Genomic DNA, 14,184 nt, shown 5'->3' on the forward strand with positions numbered 1-14,184 from the left:
GAATTTTTTCCAGGAGGGCACCGCTTCCATAGAAATAATTTTTTTCTTTGGCATATCGCTCCTGCCCCGAATTTTATTTTAGCATTTAATTTTTTGTGAGAGAAGGCGAGGGAGGGACGAACCAGGCGAAAAAATTGGCTAGCTTCCTTCCCTGACTGGCTGGATTGAGTGAGGGGCGCAGAACGTGAAGGCAGGAGGAGGGGGGCACAATCAGAAGAGTGGCAGGAGCTAGGGACTAGGTGGGGGGGAAGGGGGCGTGGGAGAGAGAAGGAGCGATGAATGGGGCGGATGTCTGCGCGTCGGTACAGCGCGCAAGAGAGCGCAAGGCGAAAAAAAAAAAAAACTCTTTCCCCTCCATCTCTTCACTGCTCAGGACCCACTATAATCGCTGAGATACAAGCAACAATACAGTCCGAGCGAGCGGTTTGAGACGCACATCGACGACGAAACGGACAAACAAACACCGGAACAGTCCACTTCCCTGCTGGAGGCGCGCTGCGCAGTGTGCAGTAGCGGCCCGCTGAGTATCTCGCAGGCGGCCCTCCCACTCTCCCACTCCTGATATGTTGCAGCCTGATGGTCCAAGCTGAGGAAGAGCCCTGTAACTTCCCTGTAAGAGCGCCAAATTACAGGGCTCTACAGCGAGACTAGCCCCAAGTGGCAATATGGAAGAACGGGAAAGAGCACATAGCACAGCAGGGGCACGACGCAGCATCAAGGAAGGCGCAATCCAGAGTCAACAGAGTCACCTTACTATAGTCTAGTATGGCAAGCCTGTGTGGCGTGGGTGACAGGAGACCGGCTGGACGGGGCATTGACAGTTTGCGTTTGCCACGAGACACGCTGTATGCGTACATCCTCTCCAGAGTATCTGGAACATATGCGTCCTCATCAGGCAGCAGCTGCAGAAGGATGCTGGACGAGGATACTGCCCACTCAACGATGACTGTTTTCAGACGATATTTGACCAAACGAGTCACACTGTGCCCCAGTTGAAGAGTCATAGTTGTCAGAGTGTTGACAGATGCTAATGTACGATATGTAGTGCTTAGATTCAACCACTTCTGCAGATTGCAACCATACTGCGCATCCCGTCAATCCCTTCTACGAAGTACTGGAGACGTCGTATTGCACTTTTCTAACCCGTGGATGTTTCGCTAGAAGCAGGTACGCGAATACAAGTATTTGCACGTGACTACACACGGGTCTCTTTGACCGCCTTTTTATGAAAAGTCGGCAGAAAAACGTACATGTGGGGTGGACATCATCGGCACTTGCCTTACACGGCAAAAGCAGCCTTTTCGAGACGATCACGACCATTAACGACTTCGAGCTCGGCAACGACAATCACCGTCAAGGTCAACCTCGGTGCGCTGCACATAATATTACGGGCTGCTTCCGAGTCATAGCACGCCTTTGCTTCCCCATTCGTTAAGACAATGCCCCTCACTGGCGGCCTGGCGCCCCATCTGGGCGATCCAGCAGCCACTCTTGACAGCTTGCAAACCAACGCCTTTGAAAACGACAATGGCCACGGAGGCGCCTCAAGGGGCATTGAACCGGATCTGGGGCTGGTAGAGCACGCAGATGGAGACATTGATACCCCTGTGCCTCCACACCCACTAGGCATCAAACCCCTGGGCAACAAGTACCTGGACAGCGGCATCGACGCCAAAACTGCAGCAGGTGTCTTTCAGGCATTGCCCGACGAGCTGCTGATGCACATGCTTGAGGGCCTAGACATGAGCTCGCTACGTGCGCTGGGCTCGACTTGCCGCTTCCTGTATGCCTTTTGCACATTTGACGAGCTGTGGAAAAGCCTCGCCTTGGAGTAAGTCGCAGGAGCGTTGGGTTCTCCTTGCATAAATACACCGAGTGATCAGCCAGGGACTCACATTATGACAGGATCGATGGATGGACGCCACCCACTTGGCATGGCACCTGGCGCTCGTCACTGTTGTCAGAACGGAGGCACGCCCGACAAGAGCAGGCTGACGCCAAGGACACAACACCGTCGTCTCCGCCACCCCCTGTCTCTGTTGATTGCGGACGTGTTTTTTCCGATGTGCTGCACCGCCCCTTTGTGTGCAGCTACACCAACCCGGCCCAGTTTGCCCGCGGCATCCCGCGGGCGAACCAGATCCGCCGCTTCCACGACCTTGCCTACGACGACTTTGCCGCCTCCTGGAGCGACACGCCGTTTGTGCTGGCGGCCGACCGCTGCGTGCAATCGTGGCCGGTCCTGCGGAGCTGGTCGCTCGATGGACTGCGGCGCGACTATGCCGCAACGGCGTTCCGGGCCGAGTCGGTCGACTGGCCGTACGCGCTGTACGACCAGTACATGCGGCGGACCACCGACGAGAGCCCGCTCTACCTCTTTGACAAGAAGTTTGCCGAAAAGATGGACCTGACGGTCGACGCCAGAGCTGTCGGCGCCGCCAGCACCGCCACGGACAAGAGCGCGTCTGCCTACTGGAAGCCCGCCTGCTTTGGCCGCGACCTGTTCGAGGTCCTCGGCCCCCAGCGGCCCGCCCACCGCTGGCTCATTGTGGGGCCCGCGCGCAGCGGCTCCACGTTCCACAAGGACCCCAACGGCACCAGCGCTTGGAACGCCGTCGTGCGCGGCGCCAAGTACTGGATCCTCTTTCCGCCCGGCGCGGCGGTACCCGGCGTCTACGTGTCGGCCGACAAGAGCGAGGTCACGAGCCCGCTCAGCATTGCCGAGTGGCTGCTGACGTTCCACGCCGAGGCCCGGGCGACGCCGGGCTGCATCGAGGGTGTCTGCCGCGCGGGCGAGATCCTGCACGTGCCGAGCGGCTGGTGGCACCTCGTGGTCAACCTCGAGGCAGGCATTGCGCTGACGCAAAATTTTGTGCCGCGGGCCCACCTGGCCCAAGTGCTGCTGTTTCTGCGGGACCGGCCCGAGCAGGTGACTGGATTTGCCCGGGGCCAGGGCGGCCAGGGCGGCCACGGTGCAGCGGGGAGCGGTTGTGAGGATGGCGTGGACGACCCCTACGGATTGTTTGTGGAGCGGCTGGCAGAGCAGTGCCCGGACCTGCTCGCAGAAGCACAGGCTGAGATGGCACGGCGAGACGCCCGGAAGAAGCGGACATGGGAGTCGGTTGTGCGCGGCGACAACGATACCAAGAAGCAAGCGGATGGAGATGCCGATGACGAGAAGCGGCAAAAGACAGGAGAGAGCGGCAGCGGAGACGGTGGATTTACGTTTGGATTTGGCGGAGCCGACGACGACCTGGAGGAAGAGATTCCCTGACTGTGAGAACGCAGCCTTTTGCCTACTAATGAGAACACGACATAGACAAATAGACATCAACAAACTGTACATTCATATTTGACGTCGACGATTTGTTCTTCTTAGTGCTTAGAGACGTACAAGCCCCGGCAAAACATTGGACGTGCCGGTTAAAGACTTGCGAGTAAGTCTGTCGGATGGCAGTCAAATTCCACGTCTATTCCAATGGGCTGTGGCACAGTCTTGTGCCTGGCACGATCAGGCCGATAAATACCGAGAGATGTAAGGTGCAATTGCTTCCCGTGTCGATTAGGACGCGGAACATTTTATACGGACGGGTACCTGTCCTTTAACCCGCAGTCTATATACCCTCCACCGCCTTATGTCGGCGAGATCATGATTTTGTGTCGTTGCCAATGGTCTCTTTAAATTGCCTCTTTTTCCAGCCCGACGAACAACCCGCTCCAATTTACGAGAAGCATGCAGGAACGTGACATGAACAAATAGCCTCAACATGAAAACCATGTTCTCCTCACTTTGAAAGATGAGGATGCTGCCTCGCAGTCGGAGTGGCGGAATTTTTTTTTTTTCTTTCTATTTTTCTTCTCCTTTCTCTTTGATTAAATAATCGTTCGTCTTCCCCGTGCAGCTCGTGTTGTGCAAGCAAGACACAACGAACAAACGAAACGCCGAAATGTCACAATCGTCGCTGACGCCTTCCCTGCGCAAGGTTCTCGCCTTTGGCGCCGGATTTCTGTCCGCCGTCGCAGTGGCCTACCCGCACAACGGCCGCCCGAACCGCTGGCGCCACCTGAACCAGGCCCGCGACATTGCTTCCGAGTACGACTATGTCATTGTCGGCGGCGGCACGGCCGGCCTCACCGTCGCGGACCGGCTGACCGAGGACGCCAACACCACTGTGCTCGTCATCGAATACGGCGCTCTCAGCGACTCGCCCTTGATCAGCACCGTGCAGGGCGGCTTCCGCGGAATGGATGCGCAGTTCCTGTACGACATCCAGTCGGTGCCGCAGGTGAACCTCAGGAACCGCTCGACGGGCGTGATGGCCGGAAAAGTGGTGGGCGGCAGCTCGGCGGTCAATGCGATGATGACGGTGCGCGGGGCGGCCGAGGACTACGACCGATGGGGCTCCTTTTTCGACGGAAGCAATGCCAGCGGCAGAGGAGGGTGGAGCGCGGAGCTGCTCCAGAACTACTTTCACAAAGCGCTGAATTTTGTGCCGCCACTGCCCGACGTGGCCAAAGCGGCGGGCATCGCTTACGACACCGCGTACTGGGGCAACACGTCGAGCGTCTATGTTGGTTGGCCGTCGTTTCAGTTCCCGGGCACGACCGTGCAGTTTGACGCGTTTCGCAGCATGCCGGGCGTCGATTTCCCCGTGGACAGCGGCGCGGGCCATCCGGGCGTGTACTGGTTCCCGTCCTTCATGGATCCGCACAAGGTGACGCGGTCGTATGCCCGGACGGGCCACCACGACCGGGCGGTGGTGCGCAGCAACTACCACCTGCTGACGCGCACCAAGGTCGACCACATCGTGCTGGAGACCAACCCCGACCAGCCCCTGAACGACGCCAAAGCCACAGGTGTGCGGTTCATCGTCAACGCGACGACGGCCACAGGACCTGTGTCCGGCCGGAACGCCACAGTACGGGAACGGCCTACGCAGTTTGTGAAAGCGCGCCGCGAGGTCATCTTGGCTGCCGGCGGCATCCACAGTCCGCAGATTCTGCAGCTGAGCGGGATTGGACCGAAACCCTTGCTGGATGCCGCCAACATCACGACGATTGTCGACTTGCCGGGTGTCGGCCAGAACTTCCAGGACCACCCCATGCTGACGGCGTCGTTTTCGCTGTCCAACTACTCGTCCGTGCAGCCCTCCGCCGCGGACCTGTTTCTCAATGCCACGTTCCGCGCCTGGTCGGACGCCGAATGGAAAGCCAATCGGACGGGCCCGCAGTCGCTCGGCGTCGGCAACGCGGCCGCGTGGCTGCCGTTCCCCGTCATCTCGGAGCGCTGGGCGGACGTGGCAGCCAACTTGTCGAGCCAAGACCACGCCGCCTACTTGCCGCCGAACACGCACGCAACGGTAGCCCAGGGCTACAAGAAGCAGATGGACGCGTACGCGCTGGCCCTCAAGAACAACCGCACGGCGTTTTACAACAATGTGCTGTCCGGGGGACCGTCGTCCGGCGTGCTCGTGATGCTACACCCGCTGAGTCGTGGCACCGTCAACATTGACCCTGTCGATCCGTACAACCGCGAGCCGGTCGTCGACTACCGGGCGCTGTCGAACCCGCTGGACGTGGCGATCATGGCAGACATGATCCGGTACACGCGGCGCTATTTCATGGAGAATCCGGCGCTGGCGCAGTACCGCCCCGTAGAAATTGCGCCGGGCGACTATGTCAGCAGCGAGGAAGACCTGGCAACGTATCTGTCGGAGACTGTCTCGCCGACCGAGTACCATCCGGCGGGCACGTGTGCGATGCTCCCCCAGTCGCTGGGTGGCGTGGTGGACCAATATCTGAAAGTGTACGGCGTGCCGAATCTCCGCGTCATCGACGCGAGCATCATCCCAACGCTGCCGGGCGCCAATACTTGCCAGACTGTGTATGCCGTGGCCGAGTTGGTAAGTCGAGATTTGTCGGTCTGGATTTTGCTCTTGTGCTCGATGGTGTTCTTGTTGGAGCCCTTGTTGCTAACTGTTTGCAGGCTGCCGATCTCATCAAAGGCCATCAACTGTGGTAAAATGATACGACATGAGGTGGGGAGAAGGAAAAAATGTTGACAGATTTTGAGAAATTGAAACAAAAACACATCCTGCCCAGAACATAACGAACGCCTAGGTCCCAAACTCCTCACATAACCTAGATAAATTGGAAGTAAAACGAAAAACAAAAAAATAAATAAGTTTAGGTAAAAAAGAGACGATTGGGGCAAGATGCAAATGGCGCAAGGCATATACATCACTTCCCTGCCTGTCCGCGTCCGGGCGCTGCCTCAAAGGCGGCCCGCCACTTGTCCTCCTGGCGGAACATGACAATGGTCTCGAGCGGCGTGGGCGAGCCGAACTCGGGGTCGGCACCGCCTTCGAGCAGAGCCTCAATCACGGCATCCTCGGCCTTGAAGACGGCGCCGGCCAGCGGGCTCTGGCCCTTGTCGTTGAGGCGGTTCGGGTCGGCGCCGTGGTGGAGCAGCAGACGCACGAGATTGGCGTGGCCGTAGTAGGCAGCGAGCATGAGCAGACTGTCGCCCTTTTCGTTGGCCAAGTTGGCGGGCAGACCGGCGGGCAGGGCCTGCTGGAAGAGGGCGAGGTCGCCGGCACGGGCGCCGTTGTAGAGGCGGGAGGCGAGTGCAATGGCTTCATCTGGAAGGCCTTGTGGTTGTTGTTGTTGTGGTTGGTGCTGCTGTTGCTGCTGCTGCTGTTCTTGCTCCTGCTCCCCATGCTGCGTTTGCTGCTTTGTGTCGGACATTGTGGTGCGTGGGCAAGTGTCTGTGCTTAAAGACGAGAAGTGTGTTGACGATGTGAAAAGAGAAGATGACAAAATAAAAAGAAAACAAAAGACTCCTTATAGCGTCGTACGACGACGTTGATATACGGAAGGCGCGACAGAAGCGCAGACGGCACGCGAGACACGGCAGGTGCGAGTCAGTAAGCGGCTGCGCGATGACGCAAATGGGCAGGAACGCTTTTCGCATGGACGGAAGGAGCGGTTGTCAGACACAGAGCAAATGTACAACGGTGTTTTGGCAAGAAAATGCGCGAGGCACATACGCTGACCCGATGGTAAGACACGAAAGTTAATTGTAAACCCAACCCTCTTTGCAACTCTTTCTTGCATTTAGCAATCCTGTCGACGGCGTGTGCATTTCTTTCAACAGCATATTAATACTGTTTTAGGAAGTCGCTCTCCCGCCCGTCGTCAGCCATTAGCGCCTGCCGAACCTGCGCACAGCCATTTTCTTATTTTACAGGGGCCCACTTCCCCGGACGGAAAGCCGAAGACAGCCGTCGCCCGCCATAGCTCGGCGTTTCGTGCGACGCTTTCTCGTGGGCTTTTTAACCTCCTCCTCTCAGCTTCATCTTTGTCTGCGGCACCACGACGCAGCACATCCCGACGCAACACCGATTGGCCGTTGACACGCTTCCCTTTTCGTGTCTTTCGTTTCCCACACTTCTCCCCCAATGGCCCCCATTCGCCTGGCCGCTGCGTCTCTGACGCGGGCTGCTTCGATCGTCCGTTCGCCTCTGCGCACGTCTCGTCGGACGTCTCTGGCCGCCCCTGCGGCCCCTGCGCTGCTCTGGTCGGCGCCCCGGTTCTCCTCGACCTCGTCTGACCCCCTGATCGTCGTCACCGACCTGCCCGCCCCCGGCTCCGGCCACATCCGCATCCTCGAGCTCAACCGCCCTGCCGCGCGCAACGCCATCTCCAAGGCGCTGCTGGCCGCCCTGCGCGAGCAGGTCGACGACGTGGCGCAGCAGTACGACGACGCCGGCCGGGAGGTGACGGGCGTCATCGACGCCAAGAGCCTGGGCCCGACGCGCGCGCTCGTGCTCGCCAGCGCGGTGGACAGCTGCTTCTGTGCGGGCGCGGACCTCAAGGAGCGCAAGACGTTTACGGCCGAGGACACGGCGCGCTTTCTGGGCAGCCTGCGCGGCACGCTGACGGCGCTGCAGGCGCTGCCGATCCCGACCATCGCGGCGGTGTCGTCGCTGGCGCTGGGCGGCGGGCTGGAGCTGGCGCTGGCGACGCACATGCGCGTGCTGACGTCCAACGCGGTGGTGGCCCTGCCGGAGACGCGGCTGGGCATCATCCCCGGCGCGGGCGGCACCTATAGGCTGCCGATGCTGATTGGCATGGCCCGCGCGCGCGACCTGGTGCTGACGGGCCGGCGCGTGTCGGCGCCCGAGGCGTATTTTTTGGGCATTGCCGACCGCCTGGTGGAGGTGATTCCAGAGCCGCCGGCCGAGGAAAAGGAGCAGTCCGAGCAGACCGAGGAGGACAAGCAAAAGGCACAGCTGGACCTGCTCGACACGGCGCGGCGGGCGGCGCTGAGCGAGGCGGTGCGGCTGGCCGAGGAGATTTGCGAGGGCGGCCCGATTGCCATCCGGGCGGCGCTGCAGGCGGTGCAGTTCCCGGCAGAGACGGTGGAGAACAAGATGTACGAGCGGGTGGTGGCGACGGAGGACCGCAACGAAGCGCTCAAGGCCTTTGGCGAGAAGCGGCGGCCCGAGTTCAAGGGGCGCTGAGCGGAAAAGGACAAAAGGACAGTAAGGCAAGCCGAAAGAAAGTAACGAGGCGGTTGGACATCTTCCGGACGTGTTTTTAGACGAAAACATTACGATTGAACACGCAAATACAACAACAAAATTGTGTGCCTACAATGCATGCAGGAGGACGAGTGTCGTGGTGTACGTGGCGGAAGCACGCAGCTCCTGGCCAGCCGAAGCTGTTGGTGCTGTTGGTTCTACGTCCTGGAGCAAGGGAGACGACGGGTTTGGGTCGACGGCTGTGTTCATTTATGAGTTGACAATGGCCAATCTGCAGTCCATACGAGTAGTATACACCCTTTTCACTTTTTTCTCTCTTCTCTCTCTATCGGCTGTGTTCTTTTTTTGTTCTTTTATGTTTCTTTTTTGTCCTGTTTATTTTCTTTCGATTGCTCCAGGCACGAAGGCCTCGGTTGTTGTTTTGGCCGTAGTCTTCATTTGGCAAACACGGCCTGCCTCCCTATTGTTTCTTTGTTAATCCCCCTTGGACAACGGAACGGTTGGTTGTCCTAAAGCGTCCAGACGGCGGACCACATATGGCCGCAGCCAGTATGTCGTACATCCCATTCTTTCTCGTCCCTGTCCACCAACTGGTCTCCCTTTGCGGCTGTTTTGTCTGCCTCAGCTCTCCCCAACTCTCCTCAACTATGCCTTTTCCCTCTTACGGCGTCCTGGACAGCGCATTGTACCAATATGAATTCAGATTTTGTGAACAACTAAATACAACTATGAATATAGTCTTCAGATCCGGGCTGAAGATAGTCTGTGCTGCTGTAGACGCACTGTCGACGGAAGGTAAGATTAAAAGGGGTCTTCATGGACGAGTTTTGATCTGTTGCATCTCACGCCATACAGGCATCATCTTGCGTTACATGCAGGTTGGTTGTGACTCTGCTCGTTCCCTAGTTACGTTTCCCTAGTTTCTATTTGTACAAGATCGACGGCATGGCCACAATGGACAAGGACACAAAGCAAGACGCAGATCCTGCTGTCGACACGGCCACGACAGGCGCCAACCTCTCAGCGACGCCCGTGACGCCCGTGACGCCCGTGGCGGCCAAGCCGGTCCTGGCGACGCTGGATACGGCGATGACGGCGCCCAAGAGCACATCTACGCATCGTCATCAACCGAGACGCATCTCGGACGTCGCCTCTCCGTTTGCAGTGTCGCCCGCATCGCCTCGCTCGCTCGAGCACATCCAAGCCGAGCACCAGTACCTGTGCAACAACCTGCACTGCCAGGACGCGCGCATCCGCTCTCTGCTGGGCGCGCTGTTGGCCGTCCAGGCGCAGCTCCAGACCCACGAAACGGCCAAGGCCAAGGCCAGCGCCGCGGCCAGCGACGCGTCCAGCAACGATCATCCCTTGCCGCTGACGACGGCCGCGGCACGGAAGCTGCGCAAGAGCGCCGGCTTCATCCAGAGCAAGATTGCCGCGGCTGAGCGCCAGGAGCAGCTGCTGGTGCTGCGGATCGGGGAGGTCACGGCGGAGCTGCAGGGACGGCAGTGGCTGGCGCAGCTGCAGCAGCAGCGGCAGCAGCGACAGCAGGAATTTGGCCGGGCTGGGCAGCTGGCCGTTGGGTCGGTCGTCGGGCCGGCCGTTGCGCGCCACGGCTACGTCCCTCTCGAGGTCCCCCAGACACCATACCGGACGCCGGACCAGGCGTATTTTGACGCTGGCCACCCGCCGTTTGCATTTCAGCAGGACAGCCGTCCCACGACGACCACAGACATTGTTCTGCCGCCCGCATTCGTGGTCAGCCCTGTGACGCCCGGGATCCATGCGACCATGCCGGCCTACCCGGTGTTGTCCTCTCCTGCATCGGCGACGGGCGGTGGCCACGGTGACCATGCCTGCATGTCGCCCATGAGTCCGCTGGCGCCTGTCTTTGAGCCCGGTTCATTCTCGTTTGGGTCGACGTCGCTTGTTTCGCCGATGGCTCCGCCGTCCGAGGGTGACCATCGCCTTGCCTCGGCTGCCACGCCAATGGCCGAGTCTCCGCCGTCGTCACCGCCGTCGGCTGCCCAAATGCACAGTCAAGCGCTGAATCACATCGGCGTGCAGAATGCGAATGAAGACACAGTTGTTGGCGACGGCGATGCGGACGTCTCGGACACGGCCTCTCTGCCGCCTGAGGTACGTCCACGCCGTGGATTGCACAGTCCTGACCGGCTGACGCCGGACAAGCAGAAGCGGAGGAGTTTGCCGCCGGTTTGGTCGGTATGGCCTGACGAGGAGAGATGAGGTTGCATCGGTGTTTATTTGATTCGTGCTGTTAATTGCTAATTGATAATCAGTTTGACTCTTGTGCATTCTCTGTTGTTAGCTGCTGCATGTATCATCGCATAAAACGGGAAGAAATTGCATAACAAAGGCATGCTATTCATTCGGCAACATTTTTTCCAAATATGAATAAATAAAAAAGCCTCCAAAAACACGAAAATAAAAGCAAAGACGATATGTGATTAGGCGAGGGCACGAGGGCCTCTGTCATGTGCAAACGTCAGATATAAACAAAACTCGTTCTTTCCGGCCCTCCGCACTCTAAGCAAACTCGCCAAACTGTCCGTCGTCAAAGCCCAGCTCGGCCGCCGACTTCTTTTGCTCGTCCGGCTGCGGCCGAGACGCCAGACCCAGCACGCTCGGATCGCCGACCGACCGACGGTTGGCCGTCCGGCGGTTTGGCGGCGGCGGCGGGGGCAGCGAAAAGGGCGACGAGGATGACGAGGAAGACGAGGGCGGTGGCGGCAGGGAGAAGCCGCCGAGGCCGCCGCTTGCTGATGATGATGACAAGGCCGACGATGTCGTCTCGCTCCGGCGGCCAAACTTGCTCGACCCGCCGAGGTTGATGGTGATTGTCTCGCCGTCCTTGAGGCTGTAGTCTTTCTTGTCCGCGGCCGCGGCAGACGCAGCCCCGGCGGCCGCCCCTTGTGCCGATGCCGTGGCCGACGGCCGGGCCGCCGTGGCCCCCGCCGGCTCGGCGAAGCCGCGGACGGTCTTGCGAGCTTCCTGCAGGGCGACGCCGAAATCAAAGGCGTCTGGCCGCTCTTCAAAGCCAATGCCCAGCACGGCGCGGCGGCCCTGGCCGTCCTGCACGCGCACGGCAAAGAAACGCGAGCTGTCGAGGGCGGGCTCGACGACGCCGGGCTCCGTGTAGGGCGCGGCCGCGAACAGCTGGCCATTCGACGGGTCTTCGAGGATGACGTCGACCTTGACGTCTTCCGCGGACGCGGCCTCCTCGTCGTCGTCCTCTCGGTCGATCCCCGTCTCCAGCACCCGCAGCCGGGCGGTAAAGATGTGCCGCTTGGGGTCCTCGGTCCAGGTGGCGGCCGTGTAGCCCTTGGTCGACGTCAGCGGCGGGATCTGGTAGACGTGGACTTTGGGGCCGATGAAGAGGACGCGCTGGATGGCGTTGGCCGGCAGCGGCTGGCCGGTGGTTGGGTCGACGGCCGACATGATGTGTTGTGTGGAGTACAGGCGGAGTACAGGCGGTGTACAGGCGGTATACAGGCGGTGAAGGGAAAGAAAAGGCGCCGATGAGGTGACAAACTCGACTTTGGTGATGTTGATGTTGACTTGCGGTCCAGTGGATGAGGCCGACGGCGACCGGTCTAACGCTTTTCCTACGCGAAGACAGATTGGTTGTCGAGTCCAGGAACCGTGCTGCGTCCCAGGATTCCCATTCGGCTGCCTGTTGGTCGAGGTTGCCAAGGTTGCAGCGACGTAATACGCTTTAGTGACGGCGAGGCGCAGAGGATGCGACGTCGTAAAGGTGGGATGCAGTGAGCTTCAGGGGACCTGCCGGAGCTACAGCTGCCGTCGCCCCTCACAGCGGAGCTCCTGCTACCAGGGGCCCTTTCGGTTTGGTTGGCCGCCCTCCACAGGGCATTACCCCTCTAACATTTGGGCGGTGAACCGCGGCAGAATGCGAATCATGCCCTCGACCGCACCTTCCCCAGCAGGGCGCATCTGCAGACTGACTCACCCAGTTCGTTTTTGCTTTTCCGGCAGCTTCCCGATGCGGCAACCGCACCTCATCCGCTTGCACTATCTCGACTTCACTTCCATTTGAACGGCATCTGCGTCTTTTTCGGCATCCAAACCACCCACAGCCACCTCTGTATGCTACCGTCCGTGCGACATCTCGCCGCGCTACCTCCATTCTCGATCCGCTTCTTCGTCGCCCACTTCGGTGTTCGCACAATGGCCGCCTCCGACGCGGCCGCACCAGCGCCAGCTGCCGAGACAGAAAAGTCGTCGACGACGACAACAACAACGGCCTCGACATCAAACGCAGCATCCCAGCCAGAGGCCGGCCCTGGCGACACCTACGATGTCGTCGCCACCTACCACCGCCTGCTCGCCGAGGACGCGGACCTCACCAAGCCCATTGCCGCCATCGAGGCCCTCATCGACGTGCTGCGCCAGACGACGTCGTCGACGGCCATGGAGACGTACGAAATCGCCAGCGCCCAGGTCAAGCGGCTGCTGGCCGCCGTGCCCAACGCGCTGCCGCTCGAGGCCGGCACCAGCCTGTTTACCAATTTCCTGAGCATGTCGATGCGCCAGCCGGCGGTCGACGACGCCGCGGCGCGCTCCGTCACGGCCGGTCTCGACAGCTTCGACAAGCTGCGCCAGCACCTGCTCGACAACAGCCAGCTCTTTGTGCAGCGCGCCAAGGAGGCCCGCGACCAGATTGCCGAGCGCGGCTGCCGCCTGGTGCGCGAGGGCGACGTCGTCCTGACGGCCGGCGGCTCGCGGGCGGTCCTGGCCTTGTTTTTGAAGGCGGCCGAGCGCCTGACGTTGGGGGCCGCCGGCGCCGAACGGGACGCCCCCTTCTCTGTGCTCTACGTCTGCGACGAGCGCTCCCGCGACGAGGCGCAGCGCGCCATGGCCCGCCTGCGCGCGCACCGCATCCCCGTCTTCGAGGTCGACTACGGCAGCGTCGGCTATGCCATCGAGGCCCACGGCGTGCGCTCCGTCTTTGTCGGCGCCGAGGCCGTCACCCACGACGGCAAGCTGGTCTCGCGCATCGGCACCTACCCGCTGGCCGTCCTGGCCGCCGCCGCCCGCCCCGCCTGCAACGTCTACTGCCTCGCCGAGACGCACAAGTTTGTCCACAAGCTGCTCATCAACAACAAGCACCTCAACCGCATCGGCATCGTGCAGGACATCCTCCCGCGGCCCGTGCCCACGCGCGCCGGCGTGCCCGTCACCACCAAGCCGCCCATGCCCTACAACGAGCAGGTCGATGTGACTGTGAGTAGATATTCATAGTATTCTTTTTTGACTTCCGTTGCCCCTGGGTTCCATGCCGACCCCCTCAACCTTCCACGTCCTCGTACTGACAGTACAGCCCCCCACGCTCGTGACAAACTTTGTGACAGAAAACGGCATCATCGAGACCTCGGGCGCCTACCGGATCGTGTCATATTAAGGCGGCGGACGGGTGACGTGCCCTTTTGGCTTTTGTTTTGGTTCGCGTATCGTATGATTCCCTTTTTCAGACGGCGTTGTTAGGTTGGCAAAATACTGGCAAAATCCTGGACGATTTTTTCACACATGGGCAATCATATAGAGTGTTTTTAGCAACAGAGTTCATTACCAGCATCGTACATGTCCCGACGCCACGTTCTAG

General features: G+C 60.1%; 7 protein-coding genes across 7 annotated transcripts; 5 read left to right on the forward strand and 2 right to left on the reverse strand.

Moving 5' to 3' along the window:
* Window positions 1-1,439: 1,439 nt before the first annotated feature.
* Window positions 1,440-3,274, forward strand: SPSK_08905 (F-box and JmjC domain protein; the record flags this gene model as incomplete). The annotated part of the gene is made up of 2 exons (XM_016735491.1): window positions 1,440-1,831; window positions 1,906-3,274. 2 exons carry the CDS (start codon window positions 1,440-1,442, stop codon window positions 3,272-3,274), a joined length of 1,761 nt encoding a protein of 586 aa, XP_016588478.1.
* A 673-nt stretch (window positions 3,275-3,947) lies between these two features.
* SPSK_10854 (GMC oxidoreductase-like protein) lies at window positions 3,948-6,022 on the forward strand (the record flags this gene model as incomplete). The annotated part of the gene is made up of 2 exons (XM_016737113.1): window positions 3,948-5,903; window positions 5,987-6,022. The coding sequence occupies 2 exons, from the start codon at window positions 3,948-3,950 to the stop codon at window positions 6,020-6,022; spliced, it is 1,992 nt and encodes a 663-aa protein (XP_016588479.1).
* Window positions 6,023-6,240: 218 nt separating this feature from the next.
* Window positions 6,241-6,747, reverse strand: SPSK_10855 (ankyrin; the record flags this gene model as incomplete). The annotated part of the gene is made up of 1 exon (XM_016737114.1): window positions 6,241-6,747. One exon carries the CDS (start codon window positions 6,745-6,747, stop codon window positions 6,241-6,243), a length of 507 nt encoding a protein of 168 aa, XP_016588480.1.
* A 713-nt stretch (window positions 6,748-7,460) lies between these two features.
* SPSK_09505 (methylglutaconyl-CoA hydratase) lies at window positions 7,461-8,525 on the forward strand (the record flags this gene model as incomplete). Its single annotated transcript, XM_016736077.1, has 1 exon — window positions 7,461-8,525. The coding sequence occupies one exon, from the start codon at window positions 7,461-7,463 to the stop codon at window positions 8,523-8,525; it is 1,065 nt and encodes a 354-aa protein (XP_016588481.1).
* A 975-nt stretch (window positions 8,526-9,500) lies between these two features.
* SPSK_09310 (uncharacterized protein) lies at window positions 9,501-10,790 on the forward strand (the record flags this gene model as incomplete). Its single annotated transcript, XM_016735885.1, has 1 exon — window positions 9,501-10,790. One exon carries the CDS (start codon window positions 9,501-9,503, stop codon window positions 10,788-10,790), a length of 1,290 nt encoding a protein of 429 aa, XP_016588482.1.
* Window positions 10,791-11,090: 300 nt separating this feature from the next.
* On the reverse strand, window positions 11,091-12,002 carry SPSK_09648 (adaptin ear-binding protein coat-associated protein 2; the record flags this gene model as incomplete). The annotated part of the gene is made up of 1 exon (XM_016736220.1): window positions 11,091-12,002. The coding sequence occupies one exon, from the start codon at window positions 12,000-12,002 to the stop codon at window positions 11,091-11,093; it is 912 nt and encodes a 303-aa protein (XP_016588483.1).
* Window positions 12,003-12,668: 666 nt separating this feature from the next.
* SPSK_09297 (translation initiation factor eIF-2B subunit alpha) lies at window positions 12,669-13,983 on the forward strand (the record flags this gene model as incomplete). Its single annotated transcript, XM_016735872.1, has 2 exons — window positions 12,669-13,805; window positions 13,903-13,983. 2 exons carry the CDS (start codon window positions 12,669-12,671, stop codon window positions 13,981-13,983), a joined length of 1,218 nt encoding a protein of 405 aa, XP_016588484.1.
* Window positions 13,984-14,184: the final 201 nt, after the last annotated feature.

Source organism: Sporothrix schenckii (assembly GCF_000961545.1).
Source record: "Sporothrix schenckii 1099-18 chromosome Unknown Cont44, whole genome shotgun sequence".
NCBI classification, from domain to species: Eukaryota; Fungi; Ascomycota; class Sordariomycetes; order Ophiostomatales; family Ophiostomataceae; genus Sporothrix; species Sporothrix schenckii.